General features: G+C 37.9%; 2 protein-coding genes across 3 annotated transcripts in view; one reads left to right on the top strand and one right to left on the bottom strand.

Annotated features, from left to right (window-relative positions):
• The window catches only part of n6amt1 (N-6 adenine-specific DNA methyltransferase 1), a 37,643-nt gene that overhangs the window by 17,175 nt on the left and 3,574 nt on the right, over positions 1–16,894 (bottom strand). The window lies entirely within an intron of this gene.
• LOC119791186 (vascular endothelial growth factor C-like) overlaps positions 1,185–16,894 on the top strand; it is a 28,008-nt gene continuing 12,298 nt past the window's right edge. Inside the window, exons 1-5 of one of the 2 annotated variants that reach the window (XM_038297138.1) lie at positions 1,185–2,398; positions 13,046–13,298; positions 13,372–13,562; positions 15,505–15,635; positions 15,726–15,829. In XM_038297138.1, coding sequence (XP_038153066.1) covers positions 2,297–2,398; positions 13,046–13,298; positions 13,372–13,562; positions 15,505–15,635; positions 15,726–15,829 — 781 coding nt within the window. In that variant the 5' untranslated portion in view covers positions 1,185–2,296. The remainder of the gene's footprint in view (positions 2,399–13,045; positions 13,299–13,371; positions 13,563–15,504; positions 15,636–15,725; positions 15,830–16,894) is intronic. The other variant, XM_038297137.1, reaches the window with a different exon arrangement.

Genomic DNA, 16,894 nt, shown 5'->3' with positions numbered 1-16,894 from the left:
CTAGAATAGTCATTTACCACATTAGCAATCTATAGAGTGTATTTCTTTAAAGTTAAGACTAGTTTAAGTTATCTTCATTGAAAAGTACAGTGCTTTTCCTTCAAAAATATAGACATTTCAATGTGACCCCAAACTTTTGAACGGTAGTGAATATATATATATATATATAAATATATATATATATATATATATAAAATCATACTGAGTTATCTGTGTTAATCAGGTTGTGGTGGAAAAAGTTCCGAGCCTAACTTTTTTTTCTCCCTGCATGGTTCCTAAGCTGCCTTTTCTCAGACAGGCAGAAGAACCAGCTTCATCAATATGAAGGCATCTCTCCTGGAGGAGGCTCTGGAGTTTCCAGGAGCGCTCATTTATCTCTATAACATTGGATCAATATGCTTCCAGCTGATCTAACTTCTGGGTCCAAGTCGTCTCGCTCACCAGAAAGCTTCATGTCTAAATCTTTACCAGATCTGCGCTCCAGTTTCATCCACTCCAACAAGTCTGATTTAATGACGGTGAGGATAAAAAAAAAAATAGGGTTTCATCTTTTCAAACACTGTATGTAAATATTTTTCAGCCAGATTTATTTTCAAATTAAGTAAACCTCTACAGCAGCGGTTTCTTTTCTTTGAATAGGATGATGAATTCCCTTCCTTTCATCTCCAATCTCTGAGTCTGCATGATGAAATGGGGAGAGCAATGAGTGGAATGTGGATTTCTACCATGCAGATCTCAACACATAAAGCGAGCACGCTGCATGCAGACACTTGCCGCCGTGTGCGTGCATGAAAGCGTGTACGCGTGGCGTGTTTGCGTCAAAAAAGGCTGGCTTTGACTGGCCCAAAAATCGGATGTTTTCTCATTCGAGCGTTTCCCAGACACACCTCCTCCTTGTTGGCCTTTTTTCTTATTTCTTCCTGTTTTCTTATTTAACCCATCTCTGTCTGGCTGTATGATTTATTTTGCATTTGTCTGTCACTGGGTTGTCTTGCAGTCTTTTTGTTTTACATTTAGACATAAAGATGTAGGCTTCAGCTTCTCCTCCCCTCCTCCTCGGCTGTAATATACAGACAAATGCTCAAAGCCTTGGGGCGGAATAGTTAAGAAGGTATGCAAAGTAAGTCTTTTAGGACTTTGAATGGACCACAAGAAGAAAGAATAAGGGGGAACGTGAGAGGGGGAAGGGAAGAGGACAAAGATGGGGCTAGATGAAGTGTAGGGAGAAAATGGTCTGAGCTGCAGGTGTGGGAGCTAAATTTCTGGCTTCAGTTCCCACACGGTAAGATGCGTCTGATTTAAAGCCAAAAGTTAACACATTATGACAGTTTCTAATTATGGGAGTTTTTTTTTTAAGGCTGCTCCAGTGAATCTGATTTCTTTGCTTTTCCTCATAACCTGCAATTTCAGAGGAAATAAAAAAAGGGGCAGTATAATCAGCTGAAGAGCACAAATCCCATGCATCTCAGATCCCTCATCCCGCCCACCAAAAACAAGCCTTCCATTCTTGTATATTTTCCCCTCATTCACTCCAGTGAGACGCCTGTGAGGAGGACGCGCTTTCACTCTGTTTGGACAAGAACCCAACACTTGGGGGGAAAAACGGACTCATTTGAAAACAACTCAATCTAGGAACAGGATTTCCATTTCCTTTTCTTCTTAAATACTTTTCTAAAGATCAGACAGCTTGGCCGTGAAGTTGTGACAGCTTTAAAAAAAAAAGAAAAGAGGGAGAGAAAGAGATTTGCCCTGAGGGCTTTGAAAGAAGAAACAGGAGCCAGATAAAAAAGGGCAGCGATAATCTGCACAGCTGCTGCGTGAAGGGAAGGAGCAACAGACAGATAAAGAAAGAAAACGAGGTGAACAAGGACAAGAGGAGACAGACGAGGACAATCGGAGGCCGAGGAGAAAGGGACCATTCAAGTTGAAGGCCGCCGTAGATATAAATACAAAGTGAAGACAAAATCCAGAGGGACACCTGTCGTCATAACAGCAGCAATGGAGAAGCAGCACGGCGAGAGGAGAAGCCGGGTCTGAGCGGAGACCACCTCCGAGCTGTGCTTGACTGAAGTAAGAGGAGAAGGTTTCTTCACCATGATTTATTCAGGTGTTTTCCACAAATCCAACGAGCTGCACGGGAGAAGCAACTTTGTCCCAGGATAGAAGGAGAAGAGGAGCCTAATCTGTCATAACATTCCTGTTCCTCTCCCTCCTCTCCACCTCAGACTCCTTCACCTTCCTGTCTTCACGTTAAGTTCACCAACTTCCTCCCTCTCCCCCTCTCCATCCCCTCACTATGTGGATACCAGCTGTGCTCTTATGGATGCTTAACTTCAGCTATTTGTGCTCAGGACAAGACTACATGAACTATTATCAGAGTCCAGACAGGGGCACAGAGGTAAGCCAACACTTCTCCATTTATCTTTAAACTCAGATATGGTATAAGTTTTATAAGGGGGGATTCGTTTTCATTAATTAGGAGCACTAAGGCAAAAATTATTAAATAACTTCAGTGCTATCTGAGGCAGATAAGACATATTTAGATTGGAAACATCCCAGAGTGAAAAAATTACAACACAGGCAGTCTTCAATTAGGAGAATCACAAACCAGGAGAGATTTCCCCGCAGCTCCACAAGTAAAGCATTAAAAAGAAAACCTGAAAGAAGACTTTGGTCAGAGGGATCCTTAACCCTTTATGGGGCAAGTTACCATTTTTCCAGCCATTCAGCAAAGATGCTGCTACATGGCTGAACATCTTATTTTGGCATCTGACCAATTAGATGAGCCTTTGAATGAAATATTACCTAATGGTAATTAAGTTGAAAAACAAAAGTTAACAATTAAAGAAAAAAAAAAGTAAAAAGCTAATTGAAAAGTTAAATTGTAAAGTTAAAAAGTTAATAAGCCAGGTTAGCAATTATATTTAGACTTAAACTTAGACTTCCTTTATTGTCATTGCACAAAAAAATACAGAGGTGAATCTTGACAACGAAATGTCGATTACTTGGGTACCGGTGTAACAGAGCTAAGACCTTATTCCTGCATAATATGTTTTCTATAACTAAGAGCTAGCTATATACAGGGTAAAGAAGTATATATATACACTCACCGGCCACTTTATCAGGTACCCCATGCTAGTAACGGGTTGGACCCCCTTTTGCCTTCAGAACTGCCTCAATTCTTCGTGGCATAGATTCAACAAGGTGCTGGAAGCATTCCTCAGGGAGTTTGGTCTATATTGACATAATGGCATCACACAGTTGCCGCAGATTTGTCGGCTGATCATCCATGATGCGAATCTCCCGTTCCACCACATCCCAAAGATGCTCTATTGGATTGAGATCTGGTGACTGTGGAGGCCATTTGAGTACAGTGAACTCATTGTCATGTTCAAGAAACCAGTCTGAGATGATTCCAGCTTTATGACATGGCGCATTATCCTGCTGAAAGTAGCCATCAGAAGTTGGGTACATTGTGGTCATAAAGGGATGGACATGGTCAGCAACAATACTCAGGTAGGCTGTGGCGTTGCAACGATGCTCAATTGGTACCAAGGGACCCAAAGAGTGCCAAGAAAATATTCCCCACACCATGACACCACCACCACCAGCCTGAACCGTTGATACAAGGCAGGATGGATCCATGCTTTCATGTTGTAGACGCCAAATTCTGACCCTACCATCCGAATGTCGCAGCAGAAATCGAGACTCATCAGACCAGGCAACGTTTTTCCAATCTTCTATTGTCCAATTTCGATGAGCTTGTGCAAATTGTAGCCTCAGTTTCCTGTTCTTAGCTGAAAGGAGTGGCACCCGGTGTGGTCTTCTGCTGCTGTAGCCCATCTGCCTCAAAGTTCGACATACTGTGCGTTCAGAGATGCTCTTCTGCCCACCTTGGTTGTAACGGGTGGTTATTTGAGTCCCTGTTGCCCTTCTATCAGCTCGAACCAGTCTGGCCATTCTCCTCTGACCTCTGGCATCAACAAGGCATTTCCGCCCACAGAACTGCCGCTCACTGGATGTTTTTTCTTTTTCGGACCATTCTCTGTAAACCCTAGAGATGGTTGTGCGTGAAAATCCCAGTAGATCAGCAGTTTCTGAAATACTCAGACCAGCCCTTCTGGCACCAACAATCATGCCACGTTCAAAGTCACTCAAATCACCTTTCTTCCCCATACTGATGCTAGGTTTGAACTGCAGGAGATTGTCTTGACCATGTCTACATGCCTAAATGCACTGAGTTGCCGCCATGTGTTTGGCTGCTTAGAAATTAAGTGTTAACGAGCAGTTGGACAGGTGTACCTAATAAAGTGGCCGGTGAGTGTGTGTATATATATATATATATATATATATATATATATATATATATATATATATATATATATATATATATATATATATATATATTGCACTGAGTTGTTGCAAGAAGAAACATAAATAAATATTGCTAAACGAAACATTAAATTGAAGACAAAACTAAACTAAGGTGCGTGTATTGTCCATGTCCATGGGGGGTGGTTTTAGTGTGGTATACAAACAAAAAGTATAAGTGTCAGTATCAGCATTAATGCCTCTAAGGTTATGTTGGATAAAAAAAATTTGTTTCTTTCACTCTCAGTGTTTTTCATGAATTTCTTATAGAAGAACTTTTATTTTTCTTAATATATTGGGGCAAGTTGGGGTTTCCTGTTACTGCGTTGACATTTTTGCCATCAAACATCCATATTTTTTGAATGTAACAAAGGTAATAAGATCTGGTCCAGGATTCCAATAACACTATTCGCTGGAAATTTTAATTTAAGCATTTCACTGAGCGCCCTATAAAGGATTAACCCAACTGGAAAATGTTTGTTGGTAAAGATCAGTCCAACTAGATCAACACTGAACCAAGAGTAGGTTTTCTGTAAAGAGAACTAATTCCAGTCCAATATTAGGAGAACAGCAATGGTGTAGTAGATGGATTTATGAGGGAAAACTATTAATACCTTTTTTTTTTTACTCAAAAACATTATTAAAGTCCTGACACACCGAAATAAGATTTACAATCTAGATCAAAGCCAAACAGGTTAACTTTCAAAGAGCCAACGTCTGAAAACAACACACAAATAACTAAATATACATACTGGAAAAAATTATTAAAGGTAGATAGAATAGGAAAAAAATTTATGCATGAAATGTAGGAAAAAAAAATGAACAAAGATGGAATGCAACACATAAAATGTTTTCATTAGAAAGTATTTAGAGCTGTGAAACACGGTGGCTGTAGTATCATCATTAGGCAGCAAACTGAAAACCAACAAATATTCAATTTGGGCTCCATAAATATAACAATACTTTTATTTAAAAAAAAAATGAAAACAATCATGTTTAACTCACATCTTAATTAATATTTGTGAATTCCTTAATATTTTCTTGAGTTTTAGCCTCTCAGTGACTGAAATGTGTTTGTGGTCATCAAAGGCAGAGCGGAAACCATCCAACCATGCAGAGTCTAAAGGATTTGCACTTGAAATATGGTTTCCAACCAAACCATCCAATCCATCATTTCAGCCATGCTTAAGGATTGTGGTATTGCAATAAATTGTTTAGGTTTTTAAACCAATGAAGAGTTAGACTCAGTCTAACGGTTAAAATTTCTTAAAGCAAAAACGTAACATAAAAGCTAATAAAAAAGCCAACATAAACCGATATCATTTTTTAATTAATAAAACAGATCTAAAATCATTAAACATTGACTGAGGTTGTATTTAAAACATCCTCCACTCTCACCTGCCTCTAATCATCTCATATGTGTTCTCTTTAAATAGATGTTTAAAGAGGTTTTCATCATTTCAACATGCAGAAAATAAACTACAAGGGGCCGAGTTGTCATTCTTGTGGAAACATTTGTAATTACAGACAGAAAACTTCACATTCCTCAATAGTCGGCAGAGTATAAATAATCTCAATGTCTAATTTAATGCAAGTTATTTCATCTTGGGACTGACAGATAAACAATATATATAAAAAAGCTGGAAAGCATCTCTGTTACCTAAAGACCTCTAGAAGACAAAGCAGAAAGGTATGAGGAAGACGGTTCTAACTGCGTTTCCATTAAGATTCAACTTACGCAAATTCTAATTACGAAAATAAATTAACACTGCGATTTTGAAAAGGCTCACATTTTAGATTAAAACTTCACGCTTCAGTAAGGTAGTTTTTCAGTCATCTCATAATTCGTCTATTTTGCAAAACTGCAAAGCGAATCCCTTTCCCGCATCACATGATCTGCAACCACGCCCCTTTCTGCCTTGCAAAGATGAAGATGACGACCAGAAGTAGTTGGAGTTTTGGCTGAAATATAGCTATATCTCATAGCTGTTATGTTAATTTTATCAGAGTTATGATGTATACAAATGTCTTTATGAGACATTTTAATTGTATTTGTTATGATATTGACAGTTTTGTCTTTTTTGTAATAGAAACACAGCTTCTGTTTCTTCCTTGCTGGATATGTCAGTATACATAACCCTGCAGGCTGTTACAGTACGTTCATTTTATTAGAATTGAGACATAACTTTCCATTTAGTAGCCTTTTAAAAAATGCCTTTCGATTTATAAATTACTTTTTAATAAAACATAGCTGTTTTTACTCAGAATCCACCCTTTTCCAAAGAATACCACATCATTCCATCCAGGCTTAAATCTAGAAGGCATTCCTTAGACTGGTGCTCAGGACTAATGTTCCTTAAGAGTCAACAAGCATGAAATCACACAGTAATGATAACATCAGCTCCTCTGGTGCTCATTAAACAGGTGGGATAGAGAGAATTTATTTTTATTTTTTTTACAGGCATCCTTATCTAGAAGTTTGTTTATATATATATAAACAAACGAAAAAAAATAAAACAGGAAAAGGAGCTCCTGGGGAAGATAAACGTAGAGATTGACAGATAAAGATCTCAGCTTACTACCATGAATCTGCCTGGATTCTCAGTAACCAGTGGTGTCAAAAGTGCACACACTTGTTACTCAAGTAGAAGTTTGTTTTAAAAACACACTAGTAAAACTTAAAGTACCAACTTCACCTCTTTATTCAAGTAAAAGTGAAAAAGTATGTGCTCCAAAAACTACTGAAAGTACAAAAGTATAAAGTAACCTTTAAAAAAAACAGCCAGATGCCACTATATGAAGCGAAAGCTCAATTTTTCGACTATTTCTAAAAATTCTTTGAGATAGGGCCAAGGATGAGGGAGGTCTTGTTTGTCTCCATCTCCCGACACGCTCTCGCCTGTGTCCGACCTTTCAGACATTTCGACATCTTTTTCTGAATCCGACATCGTAGCATGGCATAGACAATTCACGTTTGCAGTTTGAACACCTGCTTGCTTCTGATGATTTCCTTTAGCTAACCAATGAGTGTTTGCGTTATATGACTCATCTAGTTACACTAGTTTTCACTAGATGTGGATGGCGCCACTTATCTGATGTGCATTGGATGATATAAAATACATTTTTATAAACATTATACCAAAGCCAAGAGTAACGAGTAACGTTTGATTTTAAAATGTAAGGAATAGAAAGTACAGATACTTGTGTGAAAATATAATGAATAGAAATCAGAAGTAGGAAGAAATATAAGTAATGGAGTATTAGTACTTAGTTAGCTCTGTCAGTAACTCAGAGCGTACCTCTGAAGGAAGGGATCTTAACCCACAATTCCGCTTCTTCAACATATTTCAACCACACATATTAAGGTGAGCATCCAGTTGAAGCCTCTTGTGTAAATCTAAACAGTTTCAAACACATGTTATTTCTAATGGGAAACAGGCTGAGTGATAAATATATGGGTGTGTGTTTGGGTGTGTGTAAATATTTGCGTCTCTGTGCCAACAGTGCATAATGTCGGACACACCCCACAGCGCTGGATGAGAAGTAGCTGCTGCATCACCACAGCAGAGTCCTAGAACCATGACCTCATGTCATGCGATCGTTCAATAATTAAAAAAATAAAGGACGAAACATGAAAGGAACCAGACGAAGACTATGAGCTCCAATGCATTATGTCATATGCAGTTTATTCCACTATAAAACAGTTTAATATCAGCTCTTATAAACCAGTATTGAGCTCTGCTTCTAAAACACACCCAGACCTCAGAAATATAGATTCAATAATATGCCTTGGTCGAACAATAAAACATCCAGAAACAAAAGTGCTTTTGAAAAAGAAGCCATTAAGCACTGATGGATGCATTAGGGAGATGCAGCAGATAATATTTCAGAAGCAACAAGCTTAAATGTTTCAAATCACACTGGTTCACTGGTGATTTTCTGGAGAAAAAAGAATATATCTCAAAAACAAGCCAAAGCCGCAAACTTAGAAGGAAAGCCACAACTAATCTGCAAGACTGGATCTCACTGTTAAATTGAAAGCCTTAAATATCATCAACTCAATTAAAACCAAAGACTCTGATAGAGGCGACGTGTGCTTTGGTTTTCAGCGAAACTTAGTGTTCTAACCTTAAAACTTGTGATCATTATAGAACATTTTAGGGTTGTCAAAAGTATCGAAACTCAAAAAAGTATCGATACTAAAATGTTGTATCCGGATACAATACTCGTTTTTAAAAGTATCGATACAGTGCCGCCACCAGTGGCACCTAAGCAGTCATTCATCTAAAGTGCAGAATAGAGGACAATGCACTTTCAGAACACTGTGTGATTGAATAATTCTATGCACTTTTCAGTTTCAGACTTTTTTTTGTAATAGGTGCAGCTGCTGAGAATTATTTTTGTTTCTTAACTGGTTTGGCCAGTGTCATTGTTATGTGTGCAAAGCATAGCCAAGGAAGGAACACTTAATTTTTATTTTATAAGCTTGCATAATATTGTGCACAGCATACAACCTTTATTGTATTTATTTATTGTATTTTATTTATTAATGAAAATATTTCTGTAGAATTTTGGAGTCTTTGTTTTTATCCTCGTGGTATCGAAAATAGTATCGAGTATCGAATATTTTTCTTAGTATCGGTATCGAGTTGAAAAGTTTAGTATCGTGACAACCCTAGAACATTTATGATGCAAGAATTGATTATTATTCTGAAATTTTTCCAAAACATTGAAAGAGTGAAGCCTGGTACGGTTTGTGAGCATAAACCACACAAATGTAGCAGCGGCACCTTATTTCTTGAAATAAAATATATATAAAAACAAAATGGAGAATCCACAGGTTTTATTTTTTTTAAAGATTAGTTACTCTATATACCTGTGTGGATTCTCATTTATCTGGGTCATCTCAGCCACAAATCGGCATAAATGGGAGGCAACTGGACTTTCGACAACTATCGAGAATTAACAAGAGCATTTCCCTATATTCCCTTCCTTAAATCCATCTGTTATACTAAGCGTACAATAAAATATGCTGGAGATTATGTCAAAGTGATATAATATAGATATCGGTGAGTTTCTGGAGATACATTTTGACTTGGAACTGCAAAAACTTTATGAAAATGAGTAAAAATGTCTTAAAAGAAGTTTATTTACCCTTAATCTGAGTAGGAATTAAGAAACTGCAGTTGTTTTTTTTTAAATGCAAATTATCTTATTCCATTGGCAAAGTGTCTCACTTACCTATTTAAATCAAGAATAAATGCACTTGTTTAAAGAAAACTTGGCTTACTTAAATTAAAATGTTTTGCTGTGCAAACCACCAGGCTTGGCAGTGGACATATAATGCTTTTGGCTTGATTTCTTATCAGTAGTATCTAAAACATTTAAGCACAAGTTCTAAATCAGCAAAAAAAGTTCTCATATCCATGGTTTATTTTCCTAGATTGGAGGATTTCCTCATGAAATAAATCCTAAAAAAAAAAAAAAAAAAGCTCATTTATGATATAATCTATTCAGACAGAAGATGTTTCTTCATGACTGTCACCGAACAATTAGAATTACGACCCTTCAGTAACACCCAACATAAAAGCTACACAAGAAGTCGAGCTCCTGGGATCAGATTATCAACCAGCTCATAAATCCTGTTGACACGTTTATAATCTCCAGCTGAATTAAAACAGCTGACGGCTGCAGCGCTAGCGAGTCTGCACTTCTCGCCTTCACTGGATTGAATTTAAAAGGTAAAGGAAATTACAGCCAGTAAACAAGGGAAGTCCATATTCTGTCCCCTGAGGAGGCCTTCAGGCCACTGTATGAGCCAGTTAGGTTTTTAAGATGAAATCAACCTTAGAAGGCCACTGCAAACCTGTGATCTGCAGTAACCTTTATCATCAAAGGTTTTATACCATTATGGGCCGGATCTATCAAAGGTTTGCGTGTATAAAAACGTGAGCTATTTCACTGCGCACGCTAAAAAATGTACAAACTGATCTATCAACAGCGTGCTAAAAGGATTTGGTCTTTAAAACGTGCTAAATAGCGCCTCTTATCCATTTAGTACTTTTTCTGCCATGAATATGCAATATGGGGCGTTTACACGCAAAAGTGCGTCTTGTGGGAAGAGAACATGTAAATATATTAATTTAGCACTCACAAAGTGATTTATTAAACCTGAAAGCAATTTTGCTAACGGTATCTGACTCTATATTTAACACGTTTCAAAAGAAGGTGCAAATGGTCTGTATGCATAATTGCGCACACATGGCAGCGGTTATTGTCGCAAGAAGGAGACATCGAAATGAAGCAAGGAGACGCAGAACGCATTTTTTCACTCCGTGTGAATATTTTTGGAATGAACGAGGAAACGATCATCAAAACATATCGTTTATTCAGTATTGCCATTTTGGAACTGTTGGGGGAACTCCGAATGGATTTGGAGCCAGCCACAAGGAGGACCCACGCAATACCAGATATCACAAAACTCCTTGCAACAATGCACTTTTTTGCATCTGGGATCTCCCCATCTCGTTTTTCAGAAGTGCCCGCAGTCATCTTATCCACAGTCACTTCTTGTGAGCCATTTGGTATGTGCATTTTTCTACAGGCCAATACAAAACACCTCTTTTTTTTTGTTTTGTTTTTTTACTGCAGTGAAGTAGAAATTCAGCCACATACCACCTTAGGGAATAAAGGCTGCCAAAGTTTATATATATATATATATATATATTTTTTTTTTTTTTTTGGAGGGGGTGGGGGTGTCACTGTAAGATAAAAATGTCTTAATGCACTAGTTTGCACAAACTACTTTGCCGCAAACCACAAAACGCGCAAACCATCATTTAAATAGGGCGTCTCCAACAGTTTTGCGCCTGCCACCAGTTACGCAATCGCTCTTGTTAAATCACCCACAAACCATGGTTCAGCCCCTCGCGCAAAATTCCAGTTTGCGAGCACAAATTACTGCACGCAAAATTGGATCTCGATAAATCCGGCCCTATGTTGGAAGGACAATCATAAATCTACATGTCATTTCTCTCGAGACAAACAGGCCCACAGCATCATAGATCCACCAGCATACTTTACAGTAAGGCCATATTTTGATCTTTATTTCACTTCCAACTAACATCGGTTGCTGCATAAATTTTCAATTTTAGTCTCAGCTGTGAGCCAAAAGCATAGAGATGCATCTAATTATTATTATAGTGGAGGTTTTATAGGGTGTGTTTTAGAATGCATGTGAAATTATGAATAAAATGGAGCACAGCAATGAAGAAAAAAAAATATTGATAAGAAGGAAATATGTTGCAATAGAAAATGTGGGAGTAGGAGACAAGAGGAGATAAATAACAGAGCAGGGATCTGGTTTCTGTTTAGAAAATGCCAGCTGTGCCAGCTGGCCTCTTCTCCGCATGTGAACCTAAACAGCCTCTCGTATTACTGCAAAAGACAAGAGAGGTCCCATGACATATCGAAACCCACAGCTGATACGGCAGCTTCCATTACCCGCTCCGTTAAACAATTATTCTGCTATCTCACATCTACTGCTGCCCTGCGGACGGGAAACAAGTCTTCCTTTAGTCACAAGGGGGGAAAAAAATCATTTGTGGTTGTGACATATAGTAGGAAGGCTTCAGAAAGATAATGTCAACCGTGGAATCTGATTTACTGTGTGAAATCTACTGACGTTCTCTTATTAATGTCAGAGAATAATCCACGCTCTGGTTGGTTCCTTTTAACGAGGCGGCTGCAGACTTGTCATAAGGGCGGATTGTTTAGTTAGAACCTTTGATCACATCTTAAGAGGCGTTATAAAGATTTCAACTCACCTGATTTAAACAGCTAATATGGGGGAAAAAAACTGTTTTTTTAAGCAAAAACAAAAAGTAGGTAAAGGAAGTGCTCCTAATTACCAACAGTAGCCGACAGCGACATGTTGCAACACATTTGTAGCTCAGGTATTTATTGTTTATCTTGCACAAGCAGTGAGCCCGAATATTTCAACTCAGGCGTATCTAACAGTTTTACTACAACAAATAAACCATACGGCAGAACTGTTCATTAAAACCTGTGAGAAAAGGAGTTTACTTAAGGTGTTTACATTCCAATAGTACTCTAACCCATTTTCTTTCCCATTTCATATAATGGCAATAAAATTGTATTTTATTAAAATTTTGAAATAATTACACATTTACAATTTTTTAAATGCAAAACAATTACAAAGCATGGTGTCTATTTGGATTCACCCCAACTATTTTAGTACTATTAAATAAAATCCCTCTGAACAGTTGATCAGTGAAACCAAGGAACACAGCAGATGGGTCAGCATGTAGCTAAAAGCAGAATTAGATTCTAAAACGATCAAACGGCTCAGAGCGAGACATCAAAATGTGAGAAACCCCCTGAATTAACACCAAGGGAGCAATTAGCATTAATAGAAGAAGATTAGCATTGATACAAGCAATACTAAAAGCTGCAGAGATCCGCCCTCAGGTGGGGGAACCTATTGATCTTGATTGTCATGTGTTATAGTGGCCTAGTTGAAGCTCAGACCTGAATCCAAACAATTCTGGTCCTCAAAATTGTGCAAAAATCTTAATTTTTTATCTGTAAAAAAAGGGCGAAAAGTTTTAAGTTCATATGAAAAAAAGTGTTTTTGTCCTCTCAACGTCTCCAGGCTCCATCAAAGACCGATGACCAGTCTAATTTGGAGATAACAAACATGGACCAGCTCCTGCAGTTCTTCTACCCTGAATACAGCGTGATCCAGCAGTGCATGAGGAAAAGATCATGGCACTCCTCATCCTCCTCTTTCCCTTCCACCTCTTTTTCAACCTCTTCGGAGAGCCCTTTAGCCCGCCCTGGCGACGACGACTTGTGGGTCCCATTGCGGGCAGAGCCTCTTTACAAAGATGATGGAAATATAGCAGGTAAAGAGTAAAGTGGCGTTAGTGCTTTGGAAAATCAAACACTTGTTTTCTAACTTATCGACCCTGTTCACAGAAATTCTGGAGGAGCTAAAGAGGATACAATGCCAGCCAAGGGAGGTGTGTGTTGAGGTGGCCAAAGAGTACCCAGAATCCACGGGTCAGTTACATGTCCCTCGCTGCGTGGCGCTGCATCGCTGTGGCGGATGCTGCGGGAACGAGGCTTTCTACTGCACCAATACCAGCTACAGTCTGGTTAATAAGACGGTGAGGAAGATTGAGGTGCAGTGGGACTTTTACATCTGGATGGTGTTCTGTATGGAGGGAATTTTGTTCGATTATAGTTGAAATCAGAAAACGTGTTTTGTTATTTAAAAAAAAAAAAATGCTATCCGAAAATGAAACTTCATTAAAAAAATAATATTTTTTTCATTGTTTTCAGATAAGAATTTTAACACTTGCATTTTTTGATTGCATTTTAATCTAAAATTTTAATTCAAATTTGAGAAAAATAATATGAAAAGAAATGTAATCTAGAAATTACAAAGGTTTTGAGAGTAGCTTTGCTGCTTTCTTGAATTAAATTTTTTCTATAATTCTTTTCTATTTTCTATATTTTTCTAATGTTTCTTACAAATTTGACATTTTCAGAATTCATGTTTTCAAATATATCCTTGTATTTGATTGCATTTTATAGATTACATTCTCCCTTAATCAGAGTTGTAGGGGCTAAGCCGACGCTTAAAGCCACTGGAGTGTTTTTAAACTGGAATCTTATGGTTGACGCGCTTTGCCAGTGTTAGATGGTGTGAACAGAAAATGCCCAGACGCTGTTCTTGCTGTTTAAAGGCTGATTTATTCCCACTCTTGCTGCTTAAAAAACAAAGAAAAAAAATGATACAACAGCCAGCTGTGAGTTGACAGACTTTCCCTGCCAAGCGGTCAAACCGATTTGCCCTTTCCGGTGAAACACATGCCCATACACACATCATTTCCCTTCTTTTATAGAGCTTATACATAATTGCTTCTACAAGAGTATTAAAGTCCAATAAAAACAAAAACAAAATCCAAGAAAAGAGCTATTCTCAAAACCTCGTTTTTTTCTGGTTTTTGTTTTTCTTCTGTTTCAAAATTCCATTTACAAAACATTTTTCTTGTAGCAATAAGACCAAAATTGTATCCATAGTTTCAACTATTTTTAAATCGATCCAACTGATACATGCTGCTGATTTTTAAAGTTGATATTGACTTTACCTTTTCTCTATTTACATGATATAAAAGACACAATGATACCATTTCTTACAAACGACTCAATGTAAAACAAGAAACATTGGTTTTTAGATCAAGCAGGCGTAATCTCGTGATCTAATGGCATGGTTGCTAAATGCACTAATTAATCGGCAAATTCATGCACATACCGGCCTATTATATCGATCGATCTCTATTCTTCTCTGCAGAGTTCACTCAACCAGCCAAGCTGGAAGAATTCCCAGCATGTAAAAAGGCACATCACATCTCAATTAGAATTAAGTGCAAACTTTGACTAGACCACCTTAAATCCTTCAGTTCATTGAGCTTCTTTCAGTTTAGTTGCTAAAGCGCCACCGGACCAGCTCTGAATGTTGGTATAATGTTGTTTTGTCATAAAACATTCAGGGTTAGCTAAAATTTTTTTGAATGGAGCGTGGGGTTTTGATCTTTGAGACATTCGGCCTACTTAGTGTTGTTTTTTTATGCATACATTGATGATGTAAAACTAAAGCAAATGTATTCACCTTAATTAGGAAGAAGCGTTCACTTTATATCATTAAATCAATATGTTAAAACAAATATTTTTTTACTCTCACAGATTTTGTTGGGTTTTTTTTTGCATGAAATTTAAATCTCTTTTGATTAGAAAGGACTAAACGTTTTAACAAACAAAACAAAAACAGCACATTAAATCTGGTACATCACTGCTTTCACACTTCATAATCCATCTGCATGCTGAAACCAATTCTTCCCAATTATGTTTCTTGCCTGACCACAGCACACACACCCTGCTCCATGGGGAATAGGCTGTTACTGGATACAGCGGACACAGTCACGCACAGCTGCACGATCTCACAACAAATCGCACCGCCTGACCAGAGCCACCCCTCACACAGACTTCAGTTTGGATAAAATGACAAGAAACTCCTTTAACCTCTTTGCTCTTCCTCCCCTCCAGCTGATGGAGCTGTCTCCCCCCAGGATGGACCAAACGGTCGTCATGGTTACGTTTGTCAACCACACCACGTGCACTTGCCTCTCCAAGCGGCCGCTCCACTCCATCATAAGACGAGCAGCGACAGATTATCTGTGAGTAAGACGACCTGCTGACGTCTGTGTGCCTGAGTGACTGCGCTGTGTTCAAACATGTCTGACTGCTTTATGTCTGGGGATGTGCAGGTGTTCCCCTCCTGAACTCCCCTGTGCCTTAGGATCATTGTGGGATCCGGTGAACTGCGGGTGCATCTCTGCCGACACGATGAGCTACACTCAGAAACATACAGGTGAGATTTCTTTGACCCAATCCTTTGAGACTGGGACACTTACTACAGAGGGGAATATAATAAGTGCCAAAAGAACAATTGTCTCCTCTAATAACATTCTAGAAATTGGGAAAAAGATAGCTAGACTCAACAGATCAAGTTCAGCTCAACCCTAATAGTTTCTCTTGGGTTCAGAGAATGGATCTGCACGTCTATTCCTCATGTTGATTTGGCTAAATGCTTAAAACAAACAACCTATTAAAAGATCAAATGAGGATCAGCCATCAGCCTTGCTTTCACAAAAGTTTCTTTAAGTGTAAAACTTATATTCAAGTACACAGAAAAGTCAAGGTTTTGAAAACCAGGACTAATCTTTGTCTTGTTTGTGAAGATGACACAGTTATTAAAATAAAGCAAAAAACAAAGATTTAGCCGTAGAGCATAGGTTAACGATTTGTTTTTGTTACGTCTGACATGACTGGGCTCCAAGGTTAAGTAAGAGGCAGGTTTTGATATCACTAAAATAGTTGAGTGTATTTCAATCAATACGAAATTTTAATTATCTAAAATATCCCGCAGCCATATGGAAGAAGGGTTTCTTTGGAAACAAATCACTTTGTATCCCCATGGAGAAATATTCATCTTCCACATGTTTAGTATAATTTTTTTTAACCAAATCATGTTCATTAACTATGTTATTTTGCACTGGAATCGACTTTATTGACATAATTGGTCCAAAAAACCGAAATGTGAATGAAATTGACCCTGATAGACTAGCAGTAGGAGATGAGTGGATAGATTTTCTTAGTGTTTTGAAAGAAATTTTAACATTTTAACATGGAAAAGGTTCCTCACGATCATAAAAAAGGGGGAAAAAAACAAAACAGTACCATATTATAAAACCAAGTCATAAGATTAGCAAATTACAGCACATCTCTTTGTGATGAGAAGGGCCACCCTGATTACAGAGGAAACAGCTCAGCCTTTCATTACTCATTCCAGCTGCTCCCACCAACCTGAAAAAATTCTTAAAAACCAAAGTTTAATTCAGAGGTTTTAAGTAGACATGATTTCATTTATCTGGTT

Source organism: Cyprinodon tularosa, unplaced genomic scaffold, assembly GCF_016077235.1.
Source record: "Cyprinodon tularosa strain WSP-4 unplaced genomic scaffold, ASM1607723v1 ctg383, whole genome shotgun sequence".
NCBI lineage: Eukaryota > Metazoa > Chordata > Actinopteri > Cyprinodontiformes > Cyprinodontidae > Cyprinodon > Cyprinodon tularosa.
This window is presented reverse-complemented; position numbering and strand designations above follow the sequence as displayed.